Source organism: Eumetopias jubatus, unplaced genomic scaffold, assembly GCF_037043125.1.
Source record: "Eumetopias jubatus isolate StellerSeaLion01/CBP00866 unplaced genomic scaffold, mEumJub1_p1.0 scaffold_12, whole genome shotgun sequence".
NCBI classification, from domain to species: Eukaryota; Metazoa; Chordata; class Mammalia; order Carnivora; family Otariidae; genus Eumetopias; species Eumetopias jubatus.
Window position 1 is genome coordinate 47930899 of NW_028274818.1, and position 23273 is coordinate 47954171.

Below are 23273 nucleotides of genomic sequence, written 5' to 3' on the forward strand. Positions count from 1 at the left end.
AAAACGAGAGAAAGAATTGGATTGAGTTATCAGACATGACACAGTATAATCAAAAACAAGATTCTTGTAGACCCACCCATCATTTCTGAAGAACTCCTGCCATGTGATAAGACCATCCTTAATAGTTTGTAATTTCTCCCTTGTGGACTCTTCATTTTGTTCCACTTCCTTTTTAAATCTATTCATTGAGCTTCGCCATTTCTGTGTCAACTTCTGCAATAGTGCAAGGTCTGCAGTGTCCTAGATAATATGCATGGAATCAAACCACTCATTCACTTATTCACATAACAAATACTTATTAACATACACTGATAATATTAATTAGCGTATTAATATCGTAATACTAGAGACGTCCATAGAAAATGGATCAAAATTGAGAAGATATTCCTCTTTCAAAATATCGTCAGTAACACCACACAGTTCCTTTGCTGGTGAATTTTCCATGGTACATAAAATATTGGAGACAAGATATTTTTCCTTTGCAACATGAGCCCAATTTCCCCACAGGACTTTCATGGGAGGTAGTGTGGTACATTGGAAAGAACAGGAATTTCAAAGCCAAACAAAACCAAATGTGAATCCTAGCCAATTATTGGCTATGTAACCTTACAGGATGTTATTTAATTTATTGGGATTAATTTTTCTTATCTACAAAATAAAGACCCTAATATATTTCTCACAGAATTGCTATACGAATGAAATGAGGGATGCCTGGGTGGCTCAGCCATTAAGCGTCTGCCTTCGGCTCAGGTCACGATCCCAGGGTCCTGGGATCGAGTCCCACATCGGGCTCCTTGCTCAGCAGGGAGCCTGCTTCTCCCTCTCCTGCTCTGCCTGCTGCTCCCCGGCTTGTGCTCGCACTCTCTGACAAATAAATAAATAAAATCTTTAAAAAAAAAGTAAGAAATGACTAGCGTAAATGGTACGACTCTAGAAACACACTAAATGCCACTTCTCTCCTTTTCAACCAAGTGTGCTCATTGAATTTTTGCATAAAATTGCATAAAATGCAACAAGAATACCACTATTTCAATGAACATAGCTACTTACATTTTTTTAATTTAAATACTAACAAATAGAATAAGTCTATAAATAACATTTGCAGTATTATTAACTTAAATTGCTTAATTGCTTTAATTAGGCTAGAAGACAAATATAAAGAAGAGCATTTATTCACATTTCCTTAGATTTTTCATTCCACTCACAATAAAGCACAAATACAAAACTATATTTAAAATTTATAAACTTAGCAAAGCCTTCTTAAACCCTCAAAGGCTAGAGTCTCTTTTCTCATAACATAAGTAAATTGAGCTTTACCTTGGTTGACAGCAGTATGATGAAATGCTTAGCATATTTATTCCAACCTTTTTCATTGAGGTAAAGTCTTTTAGCCAATATGACTCCATTTTTTTCAATTACCTAGTTGAAGAAAGTACTAAAATGAGGAATCTAAGACATTAATAAACCCCTGTGATTTATTAAACCCTAACCAATTTCAAATATTAATTTTTCATTGAATCATTAATTCAATCACAATTTCTTGTTTAAATCATGAGCTAATTTGAATCATAAACTCATATTTTCTAAACCTCCTAAATTGGAATCTAACTGAAGTATATAGTAGAGGTTCTCAAGCAACCTGATCTCAAAATCCCTTTATACTCTTAAAAATTAGTGAAGACTCCAAAGAACTTTCATTTATATGCATTAAATCTATTCAATAGTCACTGTATTGAAACTTAAAACTGAAATTATTTAAAATATGTATTTGTTAATTCACTTAAACATAACAATAAATCCATTATACATTAACATAAATGGTATTTTTATGCACTCATGTGCAAATGAGAGTGAAAAAAGGCAAATAACATCTTAATATGGAAAGGTGAAACTAGTTTTCACCTCATGAAAGGGTCTCATGTATCCCCAGGGGGTCCTTGGACCATACTTTGAGAACCACTGGTATATTAAATCAATTATACAGTCATTCAGTGAACGACTGTTCTAGACACTGTGCATATTGCCATGAACAAAAGAGACAGTCTCTTTGTTAGGGAGGTGACATTCTAGCTGTCATTCATTTCCTGTTGGAAGGGCCTTTAGAGATGAGCTAACACAAAGCCTCCACCAATTCAAGGTATTCTTCCACAGAAACCACAAGGGCTCAGTTCTCTATTGTTTAAATACTTCTAGAGTGAAGAAACTCACTTGTCTTCTTATTCCGACTGAACAGGCCTAGCTCTAAAAATATACATTTACTGTCATGATTGTTTCCTCTTGACATGTCATTTTAAAATTCTGCATCAGGATGAAACATTATATCCTAGATGAGATCTGACTATTCCAGAGGAAAATGAGACAGAAGTTTGAATCTGTTGAGGGTCATAATTTGCTGTTAATACTTAATAAACACCAAGTCCCAGGTGAGAGAATAGGCAACCAACCAGCAAACATTTCAAAAACAATAGAATATTGTGGGACTATGATATTTCCCTAAAGTATTACATTAGTGGCCCACAGATTGCCATATTTTAACTCTTTTGTCATCTTAGATGTCAAGGTAATAGAACCAAAGTCATATAATCCTAATATGGTTACACTGTGTGAAAAAATACAAACAATTTTTCCTAGTTCATTATTAGTATAAATTAAAGTTGAAAGTTTTAACACGTTCACAAACAATAGAAAAAGAATTCTTGCTCATACTTTATAGATTCTGGTGAGAAAAAGAGCCCTTAACTGGGCAATAGAGAAGTACTTAATAGAGAAGAAACAAAAGAAAAAAATGTAACTTTCCTTTTTCAAGGCCCATAATAGCTACATTATTCATAAATTAAATATACATCCTCATTTTTAAAATTTTTGTCTAGATTACTGAAAATTGTAAAACAAAATTTTATTCAGTCAAAAAAGAAGTCTGAGTTATGATTCCAGATGAGCCAACCTTTAGGGCCAATTCATATGTGGCTGAGCTCCAGAGATCTCTCTCTGCCATTAACTGTTTAATATCACTCTCCATCCTTCCTCTTTGCAATGTGTATAAGTCATGGTATTCTTCTACAATCCTAAAAGAAAAATTAAAAAGTATATACAGACTTTGTTTTTGAGAAGTCACACTTATTAGATAATTGTTATGATACGGGACATTTAAAAACAAGTTTGTTCTAAGATAGGCAGTTTGTTCTTTTAAAATTCATCATAAAGTAATTATGGCATAATTGCTGGTACCCAGTGAAATAGAAGAAAAAATAGTCACATTTCATTTATAAATCTTACAAAAGTCTTAAAGTAAAAAATTCAATATGTTGTTCCTTGCTCTAAATGCTTTTCTTCATATTGTTTATTCACTAGAATTTTCACAACATGGTATTGCCATAGAATAACAGCAGTATATCTAATTTTAAAAATCTGAATACAAAATAGGATTCTTTATTAAAGACACAAAGCCCAGTAATTATGAGCCACTATACTTTTAAATTATATATAATTAATATGATTTAAAGAAATTCTCTACCAACCAACTAAAAGATTAAGTATAATCAAGTAAGTACCTTTTTCTTAACTACCTTTTCTTCATGTTTATCAGAACATACCTTTTCCTTCCAATTTAAACTGAAGCTTAGAATTAAATTAGAATTAAAAGTGCTTCTGAGATTGAATACAAACAAAGAAGTTGTAAAGGGGTAGCATTTCACAAGCCATTTGAAACACCTCCTCCCAAGGAATATTAACTTTGCTACAAGAATTAAAGGCCCATTACAGGAATTCAGCAAAGTGGCAGGATATAAAATCAATGCACAGAAATCAGTTGCACTTCTATACACTAAAAATGAGACAGAAGAAAGAAAAATTAAGGAGTGGATCCCATTTACAATTGCACCAAAAACCATAAGATACCTAGGAATAAACCTCACCAAAGAGGCAAAGGATCTGTACTCAGAAAACTATAGAATACTCATGAAAGAAATTGAGAAAGACACAAAGAAATGGAAAAACGTTCCATGCTCATGGATTGGAAGAACAAATATTGTGGGTTTTTTTTTTAAGATTTTATTTATTTATTTGAGAGAGAGAGAGAGCATGCACACAAGCATAAGCAGGGGACGCGGGGGTGGGGAGAGGCAGAGGGAAAAGCAGACTCCCTGCTGACCAGGGAGCCTGACATGGGGCTCGATCCCAGGACCCAGGGATCATGACCTGAGCCGAAGGCAGACACTTAACCAACTGAGCCACCCAGGTGCCCCAAGAACAAATATTGTTAAAATGTCTATGCTTCCCAGAGCAATCTATACATTCAATGCAATCCCTATTAAAAATACCATCAAGTTTTTTTCACAGAGCTGGAACAAATAATCGTAAAATTTGTATGGAACCAGAAAAGACCCCGAATAGCCAAAGGAATGTTGAAAAAGAAAACCAAAGCTGGCTGCATCACAATTCTGGACTTCAAGCTCTATTACAAAGTTGTAATCATCAAGACAGTATGGTACTGGCACAAAAACAGACACATAGATCAGTGGAACAGAATAGAGAGCCCACAAATGGACCCTCAACTCTATGGTCAACTCATCTTTGACAAAGCAGGAAAGACTATCCAATGGGAAAAAGACAGTCTCTTCAACAAATGGTGTTGGGAAAACTGGACAGCCACATACAGGAGAATGAAACTGAACCATTTCCTTACACCATACACAAAAATAGACTCAAAATGGATGAAAGACCTAAATGTGAGACAGGAATCCATCAAAATCCTTGAGGAGAACACAGGCAGCAACCTCTGTGACCTTGGCCACAGCAACTTCTTGCTAGATGTGTCTCCAAAGGCAAGAGAAACAAAGGCAAAAATGAACTATTGGTACTTCATCAAGATAAAAAGCTTTTGTACAGCAAAGGAAACAGTTGACAAAATCAAGCCAACTGACAGAATGGGAGAAAATATTTGCAAATGTCTTATCAAATAAAGGGCTAGTATCCGAAATCTATAAAGAACTTACCAAACTCAACACCCAAAGAACAAATAATCCAGTCAAGAAATGGGCAGAAGACATGACCAGAAATTTCTCCAAAGAAGACATCGAAATGGCCAACAGACACATGAAAAAATGCCCAACATTGCTCGGCATCAGGGAAATACTAATCAAAACCACAATGAGATACCACCTCACACTAGTTAGAATGGCTAAAATGAACAATTCAGGAAACCACAAACATTGGCGAGGATGCTGAGAAAGGGGAACTCTCCTACACCGCTGGTGGGAATGCAAGCTGGTGCAGCCACTCTGGAAAACAGTATGGAGGTTCCTCAAAAAGTTGAAAATAGAGCTACCCTATGACCCAGCAATTGTACTACTGGGTATTTACCCCGAAGATACAAATGTAGTGATCCGGAGGGGCACCTGCATTCCAATGTTTATAGCAGCAATGTCCACAATAGCCAAACTGTGGAAAGAGCCCAGATGTCCACTGACAGATGAATAGATAAAAAAGATGTGGTATATATGTATATATACAATGGAATATTATGCAGCCATTAAAAAATGAAATCTTGCCATATGCAACAACATAGATGGAACTAGAGGGTATTATGTTAAGCGAAATAAGTCAATCAGAGAAAGACAATTATCCTGTGATTTCACTCATATGTGGAATTTGAGAAACAAAACAAAGAAGCATAGAGGAAGGAAGGGAAAAATAAAACAAGATGAAACCAGAGAGGGAGACAAACCTTAAGGGACTCTAAATCATAGGAAACAAACTGAGGGTTGCAGGAGGGGAGTGTTTGTGGGGATAGGGTAACTGGGTGATGGACATTAAGGAGGTCGTGTGATGTAATGAGCACTGGCTGTTATAAACAACTGATGAATCACTGAACTCTATCTCTGAAACTAATAATATACTATACGTTAAATAATTGTATTTAAATAAATAAATATATATACATATATATATATATATATATATATATATATATATATTTTTTTTTTTAAAGAATTAAAGGCCGGTGACATAGAATTCTTCTAATTTTGGTGAAAGCCAAGAGCCACCAGTGTCAGTTCTCGAAAGCCTTCTTTTTGGAGACTTCCACTTATCCAGAGTAACTAATAAAAATTAATCATCCGAGGTGTCACATAGGTGAATACACATATGAAAATTCAACAAGTTATATACCCTTACAATTTGTGCACATTACTACCTGAAAGTTAGACGCTTATTTTTTTTTTCAGGTAGGCTCCACACCCATCATAGAGCCCAATGCAGGACCTGAACTCACAACCCCAAGATCAATACCTAAGCTGAGATCAAGAGTGGGACACTTAACTGATTGAGCCACCCAGGCACCCCAGACAGTGATTTTAAAAAGAGAATTAATGATCCTTGTTTATAATAGCAAAAGAAAAAAATTCAGAAATAACCTCATGCTCCATAATAAGGGATTGGTCACATAAAATATATGATATAGCTCTATGATGAAAATGCTCTGCAACTAATTAAAGATCTTGTTGTTGTTAATATTTTGGTACATGGGAAAATTTTTCATGTTTGTAACATGAGATAACCCAAATGGTAAAATTATATATTCGGTTTGATCTCATTTATATAAAAAATACATAGAAGTCAATAAAAGAAAAATATATGAAAATACTAATAGTGTTTACCTCTGAGAGAAAGAATTATGGGTGCTCTTTTTTTCCTTACTTGTTTCTATTTTCCTAATTTTCAATAAATAATCAGTTATTATTTTAAAAAGTATTAATAAAAATTTCTAATCACACACACACACACACACAAAACCCATCCTACTTCAGACCTTCTCCATTTCCTTCCCTTTCTCTCTGGCTTTAGATGTTCTTATAATGGACATTAGCACAAAAGAAGTTCTAACTTATTTTTAATAAATTCATTCAACAAATATCTGTTTAGTGCCTACAATATGCCAGGTACTATTCAAAACAAAACAAAACAAAACTTTGCCCTTATAAAGTTTAGTTACAAGATAATCAACAAATAAAAAAGTAAAACATACTAAGTAGTGGTAGTGCAATAGATAAAAATCATCAGGGAAAGGGGATTGAGAGCACAAAATGTATTGTGTTTTAAATGGAGGGGGATGAGCAAAGGTCCAAAGGAAGGAGGGAGGAGGCTAGCAGCTCTCTGGGGGCGGAGAAGGGGAAGAGGATTCCAGGCCCCAAGTGGGAGCCTGTCTGGTATGTTCAAGGAACAGCACAAAGGCCGCAAGTCTGAAGAAAGTAGAAGTCAGAGAAATCCTGGTAGGATGAGTCTTGCAAACCATTTTTTTAAAAACACGGCCCTTTATTCTAAGATGGGGAGCTACTACAGAATTTTGAGCAGAGAAATGACATTACTGGAATCAAATTTTAATAGATCATACTGAAACCACATAGAACTGTAAAGACAGATGGAAATTAAGATGGACATACAATGTTTCAGCAAGGTTTGACTCTTAAGTTGAACAAATTTTTCTCTTCCTCATTCTTGAAGCCCCCTCCCCCAATCACTTGTGCTTCGGTGGGATCCTCTGTTCCAGGAACTTGGTATAGATGTTGATACCTAGTAACCAGACTCATGGCCGGCACAAGCACCAGTCACGAGACCACCTTGAAGACATGAGGAACATGGCTGGCAGCACATACCGGATTCCTAGTGAAACCGCCCAGAACCTGCATTTTCCTATAAAACCTCTCAGCCTTTTACCCGGGGCAGGTCTGCAGTTTTGAAGGCATTAGCCTGCTCCGGCCTCCTTTGCTTGGCAAAATAATAAAACTATTGTTCCTCTTTATCCCCAAACTCGGTCTTCATGTCGTATTTTGGCTCCGGAGCCCAGAGGTCGGTTTTCGACAACAATCTTGGCTGGTGTGTAGACAACAGCCTACGCGGTGTACACGCAGAAGTAAAAAGGTGATTCCGAGGTTACCGCAACACCGCAGCCAAGAGATGCAGATGGCAGGACAGAAGTGGGGAGGACTCGGCATATGTAGTGAAAGGTGACTGACTCTGCCACGGAGAAAGGTGAGATGTGAGAGAAAGAAAGGGATTAAGAAAGGGATTAAGAATTAACATAAAAAAAAAAAAAAAGGACTCCAAGAGTTTTGGCCCCAGTTGCCGTTAACTGAAATAAGATGAGTGTGGGAGGAGTAGTTTTGGGGAAAAGAACAGGAATTCAGTTTGGGAATGTTAGGCAGCTAAGTAGAAGTGTTGAGGCCGTGGAATATGTAAGTCTGGAATTCAAAAAGAAGATTGAAACTGGGCGTACAAATTTGTGGAGAAGGGCGTAGATACATATTTGTGAGCTGAGAGTATACAGGTTGATGACATTGAAAGCCAGGAAACAAGAGATTTAGTCAGTGAATATAGATACAGAAAAGATCCATGGAATGCACACTCTACCATTTAGAAATTGGTGAAATGAAAAGGAATCTGCAAGGGATATCAGTAAGAAAGAGCAGATAGTAAAGGAGGAGGAAACTAAGAGAGTGTGATATACTGAAAGACATTGCTTCATGCAAGAGCAAGTGATGAGTTCTGATAAATGCTGCGGGTAAGTCAAGTTAAAGGAGAATTGAGAAGCAACCTTTAGATTTAGCAACATGAAAGTCACTGGTGACTTTGACAAGTGCACTTTGGTGGGGTGGGGGTACTGAAAGCCTGATTGGAGTGGGTTCAAGTGACAAAGAGAGGACCAGGAGTAGACACTGAATATGACAACTTTTTGAAGATTACTATAAGCAGCAGGGGCGGGGAGGAAATGGGGCCATAGCTAGAAGGGGATACGCATGTGGTCCTAGGAGACTTAGGAGTCTTTTGTTTTTTGGCTGTTGTTTTTGAGATGGGAGTACTTACAACATACTTGTATACTAATGGGACTAATCAGGAAAAGAGGGAAAAATTAATGATATGGGAGAAAGAGGGAATATTTGCTGAAAATAACTTGAGTAGGTATGAGGTGATGGAATAGTATACAAATGGGAAGATTGGCCTCAGAAAGAAAGAGACAATTGGTCCACAGTAAAAGACGGGAATGAGTATCAGACGAGCACAGATGCAGGCGGGTGGGTAGATTTAGGGGTGAGAGCTGGAGTTCTCTTGCGTTTGCTTCTACTTTTTAGAAAGCAAGCTCATCAGCTCAGAAAAAGGATGGAGAGATACTATTAGAGGAATGAGGATAGAAGACAAAGTATAGAATAGTTTTCTGCTAAGACAAGAAGGGTGAATCATCTACAGAAAACAGCAGTATATTCAGTGCACAGAAAATGATCAAGGTACCCTTCTCATTCGAATAAAAGTAGGAATGTATCTCTGAATTTAGATTTTGTATACATTTGTGTTTTTCTTGACATTTTAAAAAAATAGTTACTCTTCAACACATTTTTTTTAAAAAGCAGAAGACTATGCTGAATTAAAAGGATCATAAAACAAGGTACAATATGCGGCCCTAGATTGGATACTGGTTTGGACAACCCAATGTAAAATACATTTTGGGAATAATTGGGAAAATCTGAATATGACCTGGGTAATTTGTGAAGTGAAACTTTACTGAAATAGGTAGAGACTATTGACTGGAAAAAAAAAAAACAGGCTGTATAACAGTGTATACAGTACAATTTAAAACAATGCATGTGTGCATATATACATAGGAAAAAAGGATATACACTAAGGCATATATAGCAGTAATCTATGAGTGGTCAAACGGATATTTTTAATTCATTTTTGCTTGTTTGTATTTTCTACTTACAAGGCACATATAATGCTTCTATGATAGTATATGATTTTTAATCAATAAGAAAAATTAAAAATACAATCAGATATATCATTTGATATATACCCAAGAGCTCCTAGTAATCAGAACTCTAACCGAAAATGAAACAGGATAAAGGTCAACAAATTACAGCCTGTGGGTTTACAACCCACCACTTGTGTTTTGTATAGAACACAAGCTAAGAATTTTAGATTTTTAGTTTTTTACATATTTTACTTTTTATATTTTTAATGGTTAAAAAAGCAATAGGATAACAATATTTTGTGACACATGAAAATTTTCATACCTTCAAATTTCAGTGTCAATAAATAAAGTTTTATTGGAACACAGCCATGTTCTGGTATTGCCCTTGCCTGCTTTTACACTATAGTAGCACACATTACGAAGGCAGAGTTGACTGATAGTTGCATCAGAAACCATATCTCACCACCTGACCCTTTACAGGAAAAGTTTGCTAACCCTTAAAATAGGATAAAAACATTAGGACTGTAGTAGATTTATTAAAATCTAAAAAAGAACTAGACTCACACTACTAATTAGGAAAACACAAACAAAAACCAGATACCTTTTCATACCCATCAGACTGATAAAAGATATGGACAAAAGGGAAATCTCATACACTGATGAGAGTATATACTGGTACGACTACTTTGTAGAGCATTTGGCAACATGCTGGGAAGACAAGGCCATGCATAGCCTATGACCCAGTAACTCCACTTCTAGGGATACACCCCTGGAAAATTCACACAAGAAGACATTAATGAGGGTGCCTGGGTGGCTCAGTTGGTTAAGCGACTGCCTTCGGCTCAGGTCATGATCCTGGAGTCCTGGGATCGAGTCCCACATCGGGCTCCCTGCTCCGCGGGGAGTCTGCTTCTCCCTCTGACCCTCTTCCCTCTCGTGCTCTCTATCTCTCATTCTCTCTCTCTCAAATAAATAAATAAAATCTTAAAAAAAAAAAGAAGACATTAATGAGATGTGTATTAAACAGTGCCAGGAGGAGTTACTAAATATGTTTATTAAAAGTTTCTTGTACCTATATTAACTCCTACAGGCACTGTTGTAATAAAAAACTTCAAATGTTTCTATAAAATTTTGTTTCTTCAAATAAGGTGTGAAGCATGTATGACATAATGGCTAACATCTGGTAACTCACCTAGCATTCTTTTCAGCATCTAAAAGAGCTTGTGCCAAATCCTTGTGGGCTTTCTCTGCTTCCTTTGTTAATTTCATATCATGAGCCCGAACCAGACACAGCTCCCTGAAATAAAGCAAAGAAATTTTATATTCATAGTTGAAGAGTTCCAAAAAGTTTCTACCCAGAAAATCCGATTTATACTCAGGAATCTTCTCAGTTATGTGTAAATCTCTTCCTAGTTTTTATACTTTATAAGCCAAATCAAGAAATCTAGTGTCCATTTGGATGGAATTCCATCAGGCTTGGCAATGGAATCTGGTTGGCTAGAAAGGGCAGAAAGATGATGTGAGAAATCCTCTCGAATAGAGAGAAGGCAGATGCTAACAGGCAAGGCCACCAGGCTGCTATGTCCTACCCTCTGACATGCCTACCTTACCCTCTTCATTCTTGCCACGAATCTTCTTGGCACAGATTAGAGGATCACTAACCTTGACTGCTATGTAACACTTACCCTCTTTGGGATTTAAACCTTAACATCCATAATCATGCCACTACTCTGTAAACATGACTAAGATCAACATCTCAGTCCTAGAAGGAGAATAGCAATCGCTTCCCTATCAAACACACACAGAGCCCTAGTTTTGTGTTAACGTGTGTAACCCAGTCCTTTCTGTCTCTTCCTAAACCCCCAAAAAGAAAAAGAGTCCTCACTTTTAACCATTCTACTTTTCCTGTTTTTTATTCTCTTTAGAGTCACGGTTTTGACTTGTGTTTTGTGTTTAAGATAATCACAGATTTTACCTGGTCAGTTCTTCAATAACATTCTTAAAATTGTACAGTTCTTCTAAAATGCGCTGGTCCATCATTCGCTGAGTTACCAAGTCTTTGTAGAAATCAATCATCTGCCGTGCAATTTGGTCAAGCATTTGTACATACCGCTCTCTGCATGAGAAAGAAAACAAGGTTATCATGCAAAAAAAGAAAAGGAAAAAAGAGCGAGAAAATATATGAAAGAAAAAGTAATGTTAGGGAAAGAAATAGATGCAGGAAGAACAAGATAGGAAAAGAAAGGGAACTAATATGTATATTCCTGCCATGCTCACACAAACAAATGAACTGTGGAGGATTTTAACCAGAGTCATAATCATTTGAAATGTAATGTTTGAGATGTAAAACAAAATGAGGACTTCTTTTATTTCTTCTTCTAAATTATAAATTCTATGAGGATAGAAACCATGTCTTACGTATTTATATAGAATGGGATTTTTTATAAGTAGTTGAATTCATGAATAAATCCACTTTTCTCAAGTTGTTTAAACCCAAAAAGACACCAACTGTTCAAAAATGAATAAAGACCCTAAATTCAAAGAAGTCATTTCTTTCAGTCTGAATAAAACCAAATATTTGGAAATGATCACAAATGATAAATTACGAATACCATACTGAGCAGCCTTTATTTGTATTAAAATTGATCTTGGTGTTATATCCTAAGCCTGAGACCACTGAATTATAATATCTTTGAGTTGGAATGGTCGATTACTCTTGTTTTTTTTTTTTAAGATTTTATTTATTTATTTGTTAGAGAGAGAGTGCAAGCAGGGGGAGCTGCAGGCATTGGGAGAGGGAGAAGCAGGCTCCCCGCTGAGGAGGGAGCCTGACATGGGGCTGGATCCCAGGACCCTGGGATCATGACCTGAGCCGAAGGCAGACGCTTAACCATCTGAGCCACCCAGGTGCCCCTGGTCATTTAGTTTAATCTCTCACCCATAACAGAAAGAATTATCCAGCCCTTGCTTAAACGCCTAGAATTACAGAGAGTTTATCAGTTCGGTATGTAGTTCATACACTAGGAAGTATCAATTCTTTAAGACTTCCCTCCTGGAAATACAAGGACAAAATACTCTGAAGGGTCTTCTTATTACAACAACTAGATCCATGACAGAGCATACTTTCTGAAGCATTATTGGGCTTCCAGGAAAAAAACAGAAGTCTCTAGGGGCGACAAACAAAAACAATAAATAAGATACAATATACTAAGTCCCGGGATCGAGTCCCACATCAGGCTCCCTGCTCAGCGGGAAGTCTGCTTCTCCCTCTGACCCTCCCCCCTCTCATGTGCTCTCTCTCTCTCTCTCTCTCATTCTCACTCTCTCAAATAAATAAATAAATCTTTAAAAAAAAAAAAAAGAACTAAACCCCCTGATGCAGAGACCCACCCGCGGGAGGGATATCACAGGTGTGGAGGTTCCACACTGAAGAGCAAGGGGTTCAAGCCCCACCCTGGGCAACCCTTGCCTGGGGATCTGCACTGGGAAGATGAGCTCCCATAACATCTGGCTTTGAAAATCAGCAGGGCTTACTCCAGGAGAGCCAGAGGGTTATAGGAACTGAGATTCTGTTCTTAAAGGGCTGCCACACAGTATCCCTCACTCTGAGACCCAACACAAAGGCAGCAGTTTGAAAAGCACCTGGGCTCGAGTGAAGGAGATTTACTGACAAATTTTAGGGTGTGTGATGGAGGGACAGGGATCTATAGGAAATTTCTCCAGGAAAAAAAGTGCTGGTAAGCACTTTTTTTTTTTTTTTTTTTTTTTTTGCCTTCCTTCAGCCTAGATGGCCTAACACTGGTGGATGCCAGTTCTGACACTCTCCATTTACCTTGTCTGCACCTATGGACCCATCCCAGCATCCCCTTGCAGACCCATCCTGCCCAACCTGCCCACCCTGGCAACTGTGTCTTCCAAAGCCTCTAGTGTCCTGTAATACACAGCAGGTAGCCTCAGCTAGGACAGACACTCCTCCAGAGTGACTCCTGCCCTGCCCCTGCTCTCATGCATGGCACGTGCTCTCTCTCAAATAAATAAATAAATAAATCAGACGGTTAAATACAAAGGGTGTTATATGTAAACTCATGGTAACCACAGGTCATGATCTCAGGGTCATGAGATCGAGCCCCATGTCAGGCTCTGTGCTGGGCATGAAGCCTGCTTAAGATTCTCTCTCTCCCTCTCCCTCTGCCCCTCCCCTGCACAGATGCACATGCACACTCTCTCATAAATAAATAAATAAATAGACTGTTAAATACATAGGGTATTACAGATAAACCTCATGATAACCACAAACCAAAACCTATAACAAATACACAAGAAATCATAAAGAGAAAGGAATCCAAGCATAATACTAAAAAAAATCATCAAATCGCCAAAGAAAGGGAAAGAGAAGAATATAAAAAGAACCAAGAGGGGTGCCCGGCTGGCTCAGTCAGTAAGAATGCAACTCTTGATCTTGGGGTTGTAAGTTCAAGCCTCATGTTAAGTATGGAAATAAAAATAAAATCTTAAGAAAACAAAGAACCGGGATGCCTGGGTGGCTCAGTTGGTTAAGCGTCTGCCTTTGGCTCGGGTCATGATCCCAGGGTCCTGGGATTGAGTCCCATATCGGGCTCCTTGCTCAGCAGGGAATCTGCTTCTCCCTCTGCCTGCCTCTCTCACTCTCTCATTCTGACAAATAAATAAATAAAATATAAAAAAAAAAGAACCAGAAACAATCAACAAAATTGCAATAAGTATAAACTTATCAATAATTAATTTAAATGTAAATGGACTAAAGGTCAAAAGACATAGGTGATTAAATGGATAAAAATAAGTAAGACTCCTATATGCTGCCTACAAGAGACTCACTTCAAATATAAAGACATATGCAAAATGAGTGAAGGGATAGAAAACCATATTCCATGCAAATGGAAATAAAAAACCTGGGGTAGCAATAATTATATCACACAAAATAGACTTTAGAACAACAAACATAACAAGAGACAAAAATAGCATTACATAATGATAAAGGGGATACAGCAATTTATTTACCAACAAATTCAACAACCTAGAAGAAATGGATAAATTCCTAGAAACATACAATCTTCCCAGAATGAATCAGGAAGAAATAGAAAATCTAAACAGATGAATTACTAGTAATTAAATTGAATCAATAAACAAAAAACTCTCAAAACCAACAGAAGTCAGGACCTGACTGCTACAAATGTAAATTCTACCAAACATTTAAAGAAGACTTAATATCTATTCTCAAACTATTCCAAAAAACAGAAAAGGAAGAATTGTTTCAAATTCATTCTATAAGGACAGCACTACCCTGATAGCAAAACCAAAGACACCACAAAAGAAGGGAAGGGAAGGGAAGGGAAGGGAAGGGAGGAAAAGAAAAGAAGATAAAAGAAAAGAAAATTAGAAGCCAATATCCCTAATGAACACAGATGCAAAAATCCTCAACAAAATATTAGCAAACTGAATTCAATAATACATTTAAAGGATCATTCACCACAATCAAGTGCAATTTATTCCAGGGATGCAAGGATGGGTCAATATCCACAAATCAGTGTGATATACCACATTAACAAAATGGAGAATAAAAATCATATGGTCATCTCATTAAATGCAGAAAAATCATTTGGCAAATTCAACATCCATTTATGATAAAAACTCTCAACAAAGTGATATAGAGGGAACAAAACTCAATATAATAATGGCTATCTGTGACAAACCCACAGCTAATATACTCAGTGGTGAAAAGGTGAAAGCTTTTCTTTAAGATCAGTAACAAGACAAGTGTGTTTACTCTTGCCACTTTTATTCAACACAGTACTAGAAGTCCTAGCCACAGCAATCAGACAAGAAACAAAAATAAAAGGCAACCAAATTAGTAAGGAAGAAATAAAACTATTTGCAGATGACATAATACTATATATAGAAAACCCTAAAGACTCCACCAAAAAAGTCAGAATAAATGAATTCAGTAAATTTGCAGGATATAAAATTAATATACAGAAATATGTTGTTTTTATATACTAATAAACTAGCAGAAAGAGAAATTAAGAAAACGATCCCATTTACAATTGCACCAAAAATAATAAAATACCTAGGAATAAATTTTACCAAGGAGGTGGAAGATGTATACTCTGAAAACTACAAGATACTGATGAAAGAAATTAAAGGTAACATAAACAAATTGAAAGATATACCCTGCTCATGGATTGGAAGAATTAATATCATTAAAATGTCCATACTGGGGCTCCTGGGTGGCTCAGTCTTTGGGTGTCTGCCTTCGGCTCAGGTAATGATCCCAGGTCCTGGGATCGAGCCCCACATTGGGCTCCCTCCTTGGCAGGAGGTCTGCTTCTCCCTCTCCCACTCCTCCTGCTTGTGTTCCCTCTCTCACTGTGTCTTTCTCTGTCAAATAAATAAATAAAACCTTTAAAAAAAAAAAATGTCCATACTGCCCAAAGCAAGCTACAGGTTCAATGAAATCTCTATCAAAATACTAACAACAGGGGCTCCTGTTGGGTTGGCTGGGTGGCTAAGTCGTTAGGCATCTGCCTTCAGCTCAGGTCATGATCCCAGGGTCCTGGGATTGAGCCCCACGTTGGGCTCCCTGCTCAGCGGAGCCTGCTTCTCCCTCTCCCACTCTCCCTGTTTGTGTTACCTTTCTCGCTGTGTCTGTCAAATAAATAAATAAAATCTTTTTAAAAATGCTAACAATGTTTTTTACAGAACTAGAATAATCCTAAATTCATATGGAACCTTGGAGGACCCTGAATAGCCAAAGCAATCTTGAGAAAGGAGAACAAAGCTGAAGGTATCACATTCCCAGATTTCAAACTATACTACAATTCGTTGGTGATCAGAACAGTGTGGTACTAGCACAAAAATAGACACATAGATCAATGGAATAAAACAGAGAGCCCAGAAATAAACCCACATTTATATAGTCAATTAATCTATGACAAAGGAAGCAAAATTATACAATGGGGAAAAGACAGTCTCTTTGATAAATAGTATTGAGAAAACTGGACAAACATAAGCAAAGGAATGAAAGTAGACCACTTTCTTATACCATATAGAAAAATAAAGTCAAAATGGATTAAAGACTTAAATATGAGCCCTAAAACCACAAAACTCCTAAAAAACAAAAATAGGCCATAATCTCTCTGACATCAGTCTTAGCAATATTTGTTTGGATCTATCTCTTCAGAAAAGGCAACAAAAGCAAAAATAAACAAGTGGGACTATACCAAAATAAAAAGCTTTTGCACAGTGACAGAAACCATCAATGAAACAAAAGACAATCTACTCAATTGGAGATACTTGCAAATGACATACCCAATAAGGAGCTATTATCCAAAATATATAGAGAAATCATACAACTTAACACCAATAAAATAATCTGATTTCAAAATGGGCAGAAGGGGTGCCTGGGTGGCTCAGTCAGTAAAGCATCTGCCTTCAGTTCAGGTCATAATCCCAGGGTCCTGGAATCCAGCCCTGCATCAGGCTCCCTGCTCTCAGGGAGCCAGCTTCTCCCTCCCCTCCCTGCTCATGTGCTAGCATGTGCTCTCTCTCTCAAATAAATAAATCTTTAAAAATAAATAAATGGTGGTCAGTTGGTTAAGCGACTGCCTCCGGCTCAGGTCATGATCCCAGAGTCCCGGGATCGAGTCCCGCATCGGGCTCCCTGCTCAGTGAGGAGCCTGCTTCTCCCTCTGACCCTCCCCTCCTCTCATGTACTCTCTCTCTCTCATTCTTGCTCTCTCAAATAAATAAAGAAATCTTTAAAAAAAAATTTAAAAAGTAAAAAATAAATAAGTAAAATAAATAAAAATGGGCAGAAGACATGAATAAAACCTTTTCCAAAAAATACATACAGATGATCAACAAACACATGAAAAGATGTTCAACATCACTAAATCATCAGGGAAATGCACATCAAAACCACAATGAGATATCACTTCATACCTGTCAGAATGGCTAAAATCAAAAAGACCCAAAATAACAAGTGTTGATGTGGATGTGGAGAAAAAGGAACCCTCGTGCACTGTTGGTGAGAATGTAAATTGGTGCAGCACTATGAAAATAATATGGAGGTTCCTCAAAAAATTAAAAATAAAAATACCAGATGATCTAGTAATTCCACTTCTGAGTATTTACCTGAAGAACATGCAAACACTAATTTGAAAAGATATATGCGCTCCTATGCTTATCGCAGCACTATTTATAATAACCAAAATATAGAAGCAACCTAAGTATCCATCAATAAATGAATGGATACAACAGAATATTATTCAGTCAATAAAAAAAGGAAATCTTGCTATTTGTGATATGACTAGACCTAAAGGGTATGATGCTAAGTGACATAAATCAGAGAAAGACAAATACCATTTGACTTCACTTATGTGTAGAATCTAAAAAACAAAACAAAGAAAACAGAAACAGACTCATAAATACAGAGAACAAATTGATGGTTGCCAGAGGGGAAGGTGTAAAGGGCTAGGCAAAACAGTTGAAGGGGACTAAGAGGTATAAACTCCCAGTTATACAATAAATAAGTCATGAGGATGTAAAGTACAGCGCAGGGAATATAGTCAAAAATATTGTATTAACTTTATGGTGACTTATCATGGAGAATATCTCATAATGTACATAGTGTCAAATCACTGTTGTTGTACATCTGACACTAATATAATATTGTCAACTATACTTCAATTAAAAATAAATAAATTTTTTAAAAAGACCAACACTGAGGGGCACCTGGGTAGCTCAGTCGGTTAAGCTGCCTTCAGCTCAGGTCATGATCCCAGGGTCCTGGGATCAAGCCCCGCATCCGGCTCCCTGCTCAGCAGGGAGTCTGTTTCTCCCTCTCCCTCTCTCTCTGCCCCTCCCACCCCCACTTGTGCTGTCTCTGTCAAATAAATATTTGTACAGAGAGGGGGCGCCTGGGTGGCTCAGTCCTTAAGCGTCTGCCTTCGGCTCAGGTCATGATCCTGGGGTCCTGGGGTCCTGGGGTCCTGGCCCCCCCTGCTTGTGTTTCTGCTCTCACTATCTCTCTCTCTGTCAAATGAATGAATAAAATCTTTAAAAAAAAAAATTTGTACGGAGTACAAATATTTGTACAAAAGTACAAATAAATATTTGACAGAGAGAGAGCACAGCAGGGGCAGCGGGAGACGGAGAAGCAGGCTCCCCACCAAGCAAGGAGCCCAATGTGGGGCTTGATCCCAGGACCCTAGAATCATGACCTGAGCCAAAGGCAGATGCTTAACTGACTGAGCCACCCAGGCGCCCAATAAATAAAATCTTAAAAAAAAAAAAAAATACCAACACTGGGTCCAAGACTAAGCCTTGGACCAGCTTCAAAGTAGGAGATCTGAGTACTGGACTACTGCATGAAGCCAGGATTCCAGAATGAAGAAAATGTAAATCCTCTCTTCAGAGAGCATCCATGATTTACAACCTGAGGATTTCATGATTAAGATTAGCCAAATGTTACCTATAAAAGCAAATACTGCAAAATACTCATCTAAATAAATCATCACACAGACCCGCCCCGGACTCCAAACTGCGCATGTCCCATCCGGCTTGCCGTCTTCGCAGCCACGGCGGCCGCCACGCTCCCCCACGTGGCTGGCCCTGCAACCGGGGGCCAGGACCCTGCGTGCCTTCTGTACCTCCGTGTCTCTGGCCACCCGCTCTGCAATACCAAGCCCGCGTACAGCAGACAGAACATCCAGATATGAAAGACCACTGAGAAGAAAGGCACTGAGAAAATGACCATTGACCAAGATTGGCCTAGTGTTTATCCTGTTGCAGCACCATTTAAACCCTCTCCTGTACCTCTTCCCATTCGAATGGGTTATCCAGTAAAAAGGGGGGTGCCCATGGCAAAGGAGGGAAATCTAGAACTTTTAAAGATACCCAATTTTCTGCATTTAACTCTTGTAGCAATTAAAAAGCACTGTGAAGCTCTTAAAGATTTCTGCACTGAGTGGCCAGCTGCACTGGACAGTGATGAGAAATGCGAGAAGCTTTTTCCCATTGAAATTGACACAACTGATTATGTTTCAGCTGGACCATCTATTCGAAACCCCAAAGCACAAGTAGTAACCTTAAGGGTGCCCTTTAAAGAAACAGAATTATGATTATGCAATGTATCTGCTAACAGTTTTATACCATGAGTCTTGGAAAACCAAAGAATGGGAGAAAGATAAGACTGAAGCAGACATGGAAGAGTATGTATGGAACAATAGCTCCTCTGAAAAAAGTATCCTGGAAACACTTCTCCAAATGAAAGCTGCTGAGAAAAATCTGGAAGTAAATAAAGAAGAGCGCCTTGCTACAAAAGAAGTTGAAGAATACAAAAAGTCTGTTGTTAGTCTTAAGAAAGAGGAGGAAAATGAAAATACCCTTTCTCAGTACAAAGAATCAGTAAAGAAACTATTAAATCTAATGTGATTTGTTTAGAAAAATCTCCTTGATTTGTTAATTTTATGATATATCTGTAATCATTATCTCATTTTATATAAATTTGAAAAATTTGCCAATAAATAAATAAATAATCATCACAAATGACTCAGAAGAAACAACAAACAGTAATTTTAGACACTAATAGTCTTCATATATTAGAAGTATGAGATTTAAAATACAAAACTATGCACAAAATGTATGAGAAATGAAAGACTGAATCTATAAATGAATAAGCAATAAAAAGCATAGTAACTATGATAAGACAGATATGGAAACAAACCAACAGAAAACTCAAAGGTGGGAACTATAATTACTGAATTATAAAACTCAAAAGATGGGTTTTAGAATAGATGCAGCTAAAGAGATTATTTTTTTTTAAGATTTTTATTTATTTATTTATTTAATTGACAGAGAGAGAGAGAGAGAGAGAGAGAGAGACAGCATGAGAGGGAACACAAGCAGGGGGAGTGGGAGAGGGAGAAGCAGGCTTCCAGCCGAGCAGGGAGCCCCATGCAGGGCTCGATCCCAGGACCCTGGGATCATGACCTGAGCTGAAGGCAGTCGCTTAACCAATTGAGCCACCCAGGCGCCCCAGCTAAAGAGATTATTGTCTTCAAAAAAACTACCCAGAATGCAGCACAGAGACAAGGAGATGGAAATGAGGAAAAAGAGATTAAGAGACAAAAAGCATAGGATGACAATGTCTAATATAAATCTAATCAGAGTTCCAGAAAGAGAAAATGGAAAACAGACATTTATCACCATTGATAATTTTCCAAAACTTATCAAGGACATTAATCTATATATAGCATTGTGGTATAGATACAGGTACAGGAAAAATAAAAAGAAATCCAGAGGAACTAAATGTACTCTCCTGCATTAAATAACAACAATAACAACAACAAAAAGACAAAGTACATGGAACAATTTTCAAGACACGTGTGACACAAAAATTTTCAAGACACTGGATATAAGGCAATGAAAGAAAGTAATCACTGAGAGACCAGAAGTATATAAAGTAAGCCCTATGATTGCTCCAAGTTTTGGACTTGAAAGGCCAAAGCACAAGGACAAAGAAACCCGGGAGAAGCCCAGTGGATTCCCTGAGTTAAGGAGACAGAGCTAAGAGTCTAGGGAAAGGAAAGAAGACAGGGTACCAGAGAGAAAAGAGCTGTGCAGAAAGATCCCCTGCAGGTCTGCAGAGGGTCCTTCTCGTGTATTCAGGTAAGTAATGATCAGGGCATCAATGTGAAGAAACTATCTGAAGCCAGGGAAGGAGCCAGCTGAAAGGATCAATAGCTAAGAGCACCCAGCACTCACATGTGGCTCAAAATAGTGCTGCTTCCAACTAGTCAGAATGGAAAAACTTACAATTCATGGGTCATTGGATATAGTACAAAGAAAACTCTTGTCTAAGTATTCAGAAATAATTAGCCCTAAATTAAGCACTGTTCTGGTCCCGCCTAAAGGCCCAAAAGGATCACATTATTTTCAAGTAGCTTAATCATGTTCCAGATCAAAGTTCAAGAATATTTTTAGAAATAGAAAAATACATAGCATCCAGTAAGCTAAAATTCTCAATGTCTGCCATCCAGTCAAATTTATCAGGCATGCAAAGAAGTCAGGAAACACATACGAGGAGAAAAACACTGACCCAGAACTGGCATAAATGTTAGAATTAATAGACACGGACATTAAAACCTGGAGGAGGTCATTCAGATTCTAGGAAATAAGTTTCCATGAACTTTGGTGGCATAGAAAATTGATCTGCCAGAGATCCAGGGAGAGCCTGATGAGATTTCCATACAGAAGTGTCAGGAAACAGCTTGCCAGGTACAGGGGCCTGTACTGCTGGAGGACACCTATCTGTGCTTCAATGCCCTTGGGAGCCTCCCTGGCCCCTACATAAAGTAGTTTTTGGAGAAGTTAAAGCCTGAAGGTCTCTACCAGCTCCTGGCTGGGTTTAGGACAGACTTGCCTGTGTGCTCTGCACATTTGTGCTCAGCACAGGGACCCTAGCAAGCTAGTGCCCCTGTTCAGGGTCCAGATCGGGGTGCCCCAAGGCTTCTAGAACTTTGGCTGGGACCTCTGCTTTCAGACTGATGGATATGAGCAGGCATATGTAAAGATGCCCATAGCTGAGAAGAATGCCATCTCCCATCATTTCCAGGCCCTGATTGAGCTAGAAAAACACTTTTGCAGCCTGACTCTTCTGGTAGCCAGTGATGATTGTCCTGGCTAGGAATCTGGGGAAGACTAGCCCGAAACCTTCGCCATCAGCGAGGCTCTCCTCCAAGTATTGCCTTAAGGATTACCACTTCCTAGGGGTGTTAAGACAGCCTCACCAGCCCTGTTTGGAGGAGCAGTTGGCTCTGCTTGGAGAAACTTTAGGCAAGGGACACCATTGTCATGCCCTTGAGGATTCAAGTATCCCTCCCACAGCTTCCTGGCTTGGAATCCTGAAAGGACCTTGGATGTTAAACTGGCCATGGCAGGATTGAGGGTTTGGGAAGACCACACAAATAGCCCTAGATGTTTTTAAAATGCAGCAAATAAAAATACTGAAAGCACTCGCTTCCAATATAAAATGGATGTATCAGCTTTGGGGGAAAAAATTATAACTATATTCTATATGTTTGCATTGTTAAGTAGAAACATGGAAGATATTTTTGAAAAGACCCAAATTGAGCTTTTAGAGATGAAAACTACAATATCTGAGTTGAACATCACTGGATAGGATTAAAAGCAGATTAGATACTGCAGAAGAAGAGATTAGTGAACTTGAAGATAGAGCAATAGAAACTATCCAAAATGAACAGAAAAAGATTTTAAAAATAAGAAAAATGTTCAAAGCATCAGTGATCCCATCAATTCCCATATTTGATGAAAAATATAAACTCACAAATCCAAAAACCTTGATGAACACCAAGCACAAGAAACATGAAGAAAATTACACCAAGGGGTACCATAATCAAATTGCTCAAAAGCAATGATATGATGCTCACAACTTAGGGAATTCTACAGGATAATGGTCAGAAAACATTTCAGCAGT

General features: G+C 37.9%; 1 protein-coding gene and 2 pseudogenes across 1 annotated transcript in view; 2 read left to right on the forward strand and 1 right to left on the reverse strand.

Annotated features, from left to right (window-relative positions):
* Positions 1-23273, reverse strand: part of AXDND1 (axonemal dynein light chain domain containing 1) — a 98249-nt gene that overhangs the window by 53586 nt on the left and 21390 nt on the right. Inside the window, exons 10-14 of the mRNA XM_028121530.2 lie at positions 11715-11855; positions 10932-11036; positions 2945-3065; positions 1318-1419; positions 77-240 (exon numbers count right to left, since the gene is read on the reverse strand). Coding sequence (XP_027977331.2) covers positions 77-240; positions 1318-1419; positions 2945-3065; positions 10932-11036; positions 11715-11855 — 633 coding nt within the window. The remainder of the gene's footprint in view (positions 1-76; positions 241-1317; positions 1420-2944; positions 3066-10931; positions 11037-11714; positions 11856-23273) is intronic.
* On the forward strand, positions 19144-20209 carry LOC114222842 (small ribosomal subunit protein mS35 pseudogene; annotated as a pseudogene).
* On the forward strand, positions 20323-22481 carry LOC114222843 (inosine triphosphate pyrophosphatase-like; annotated as a pseudogene).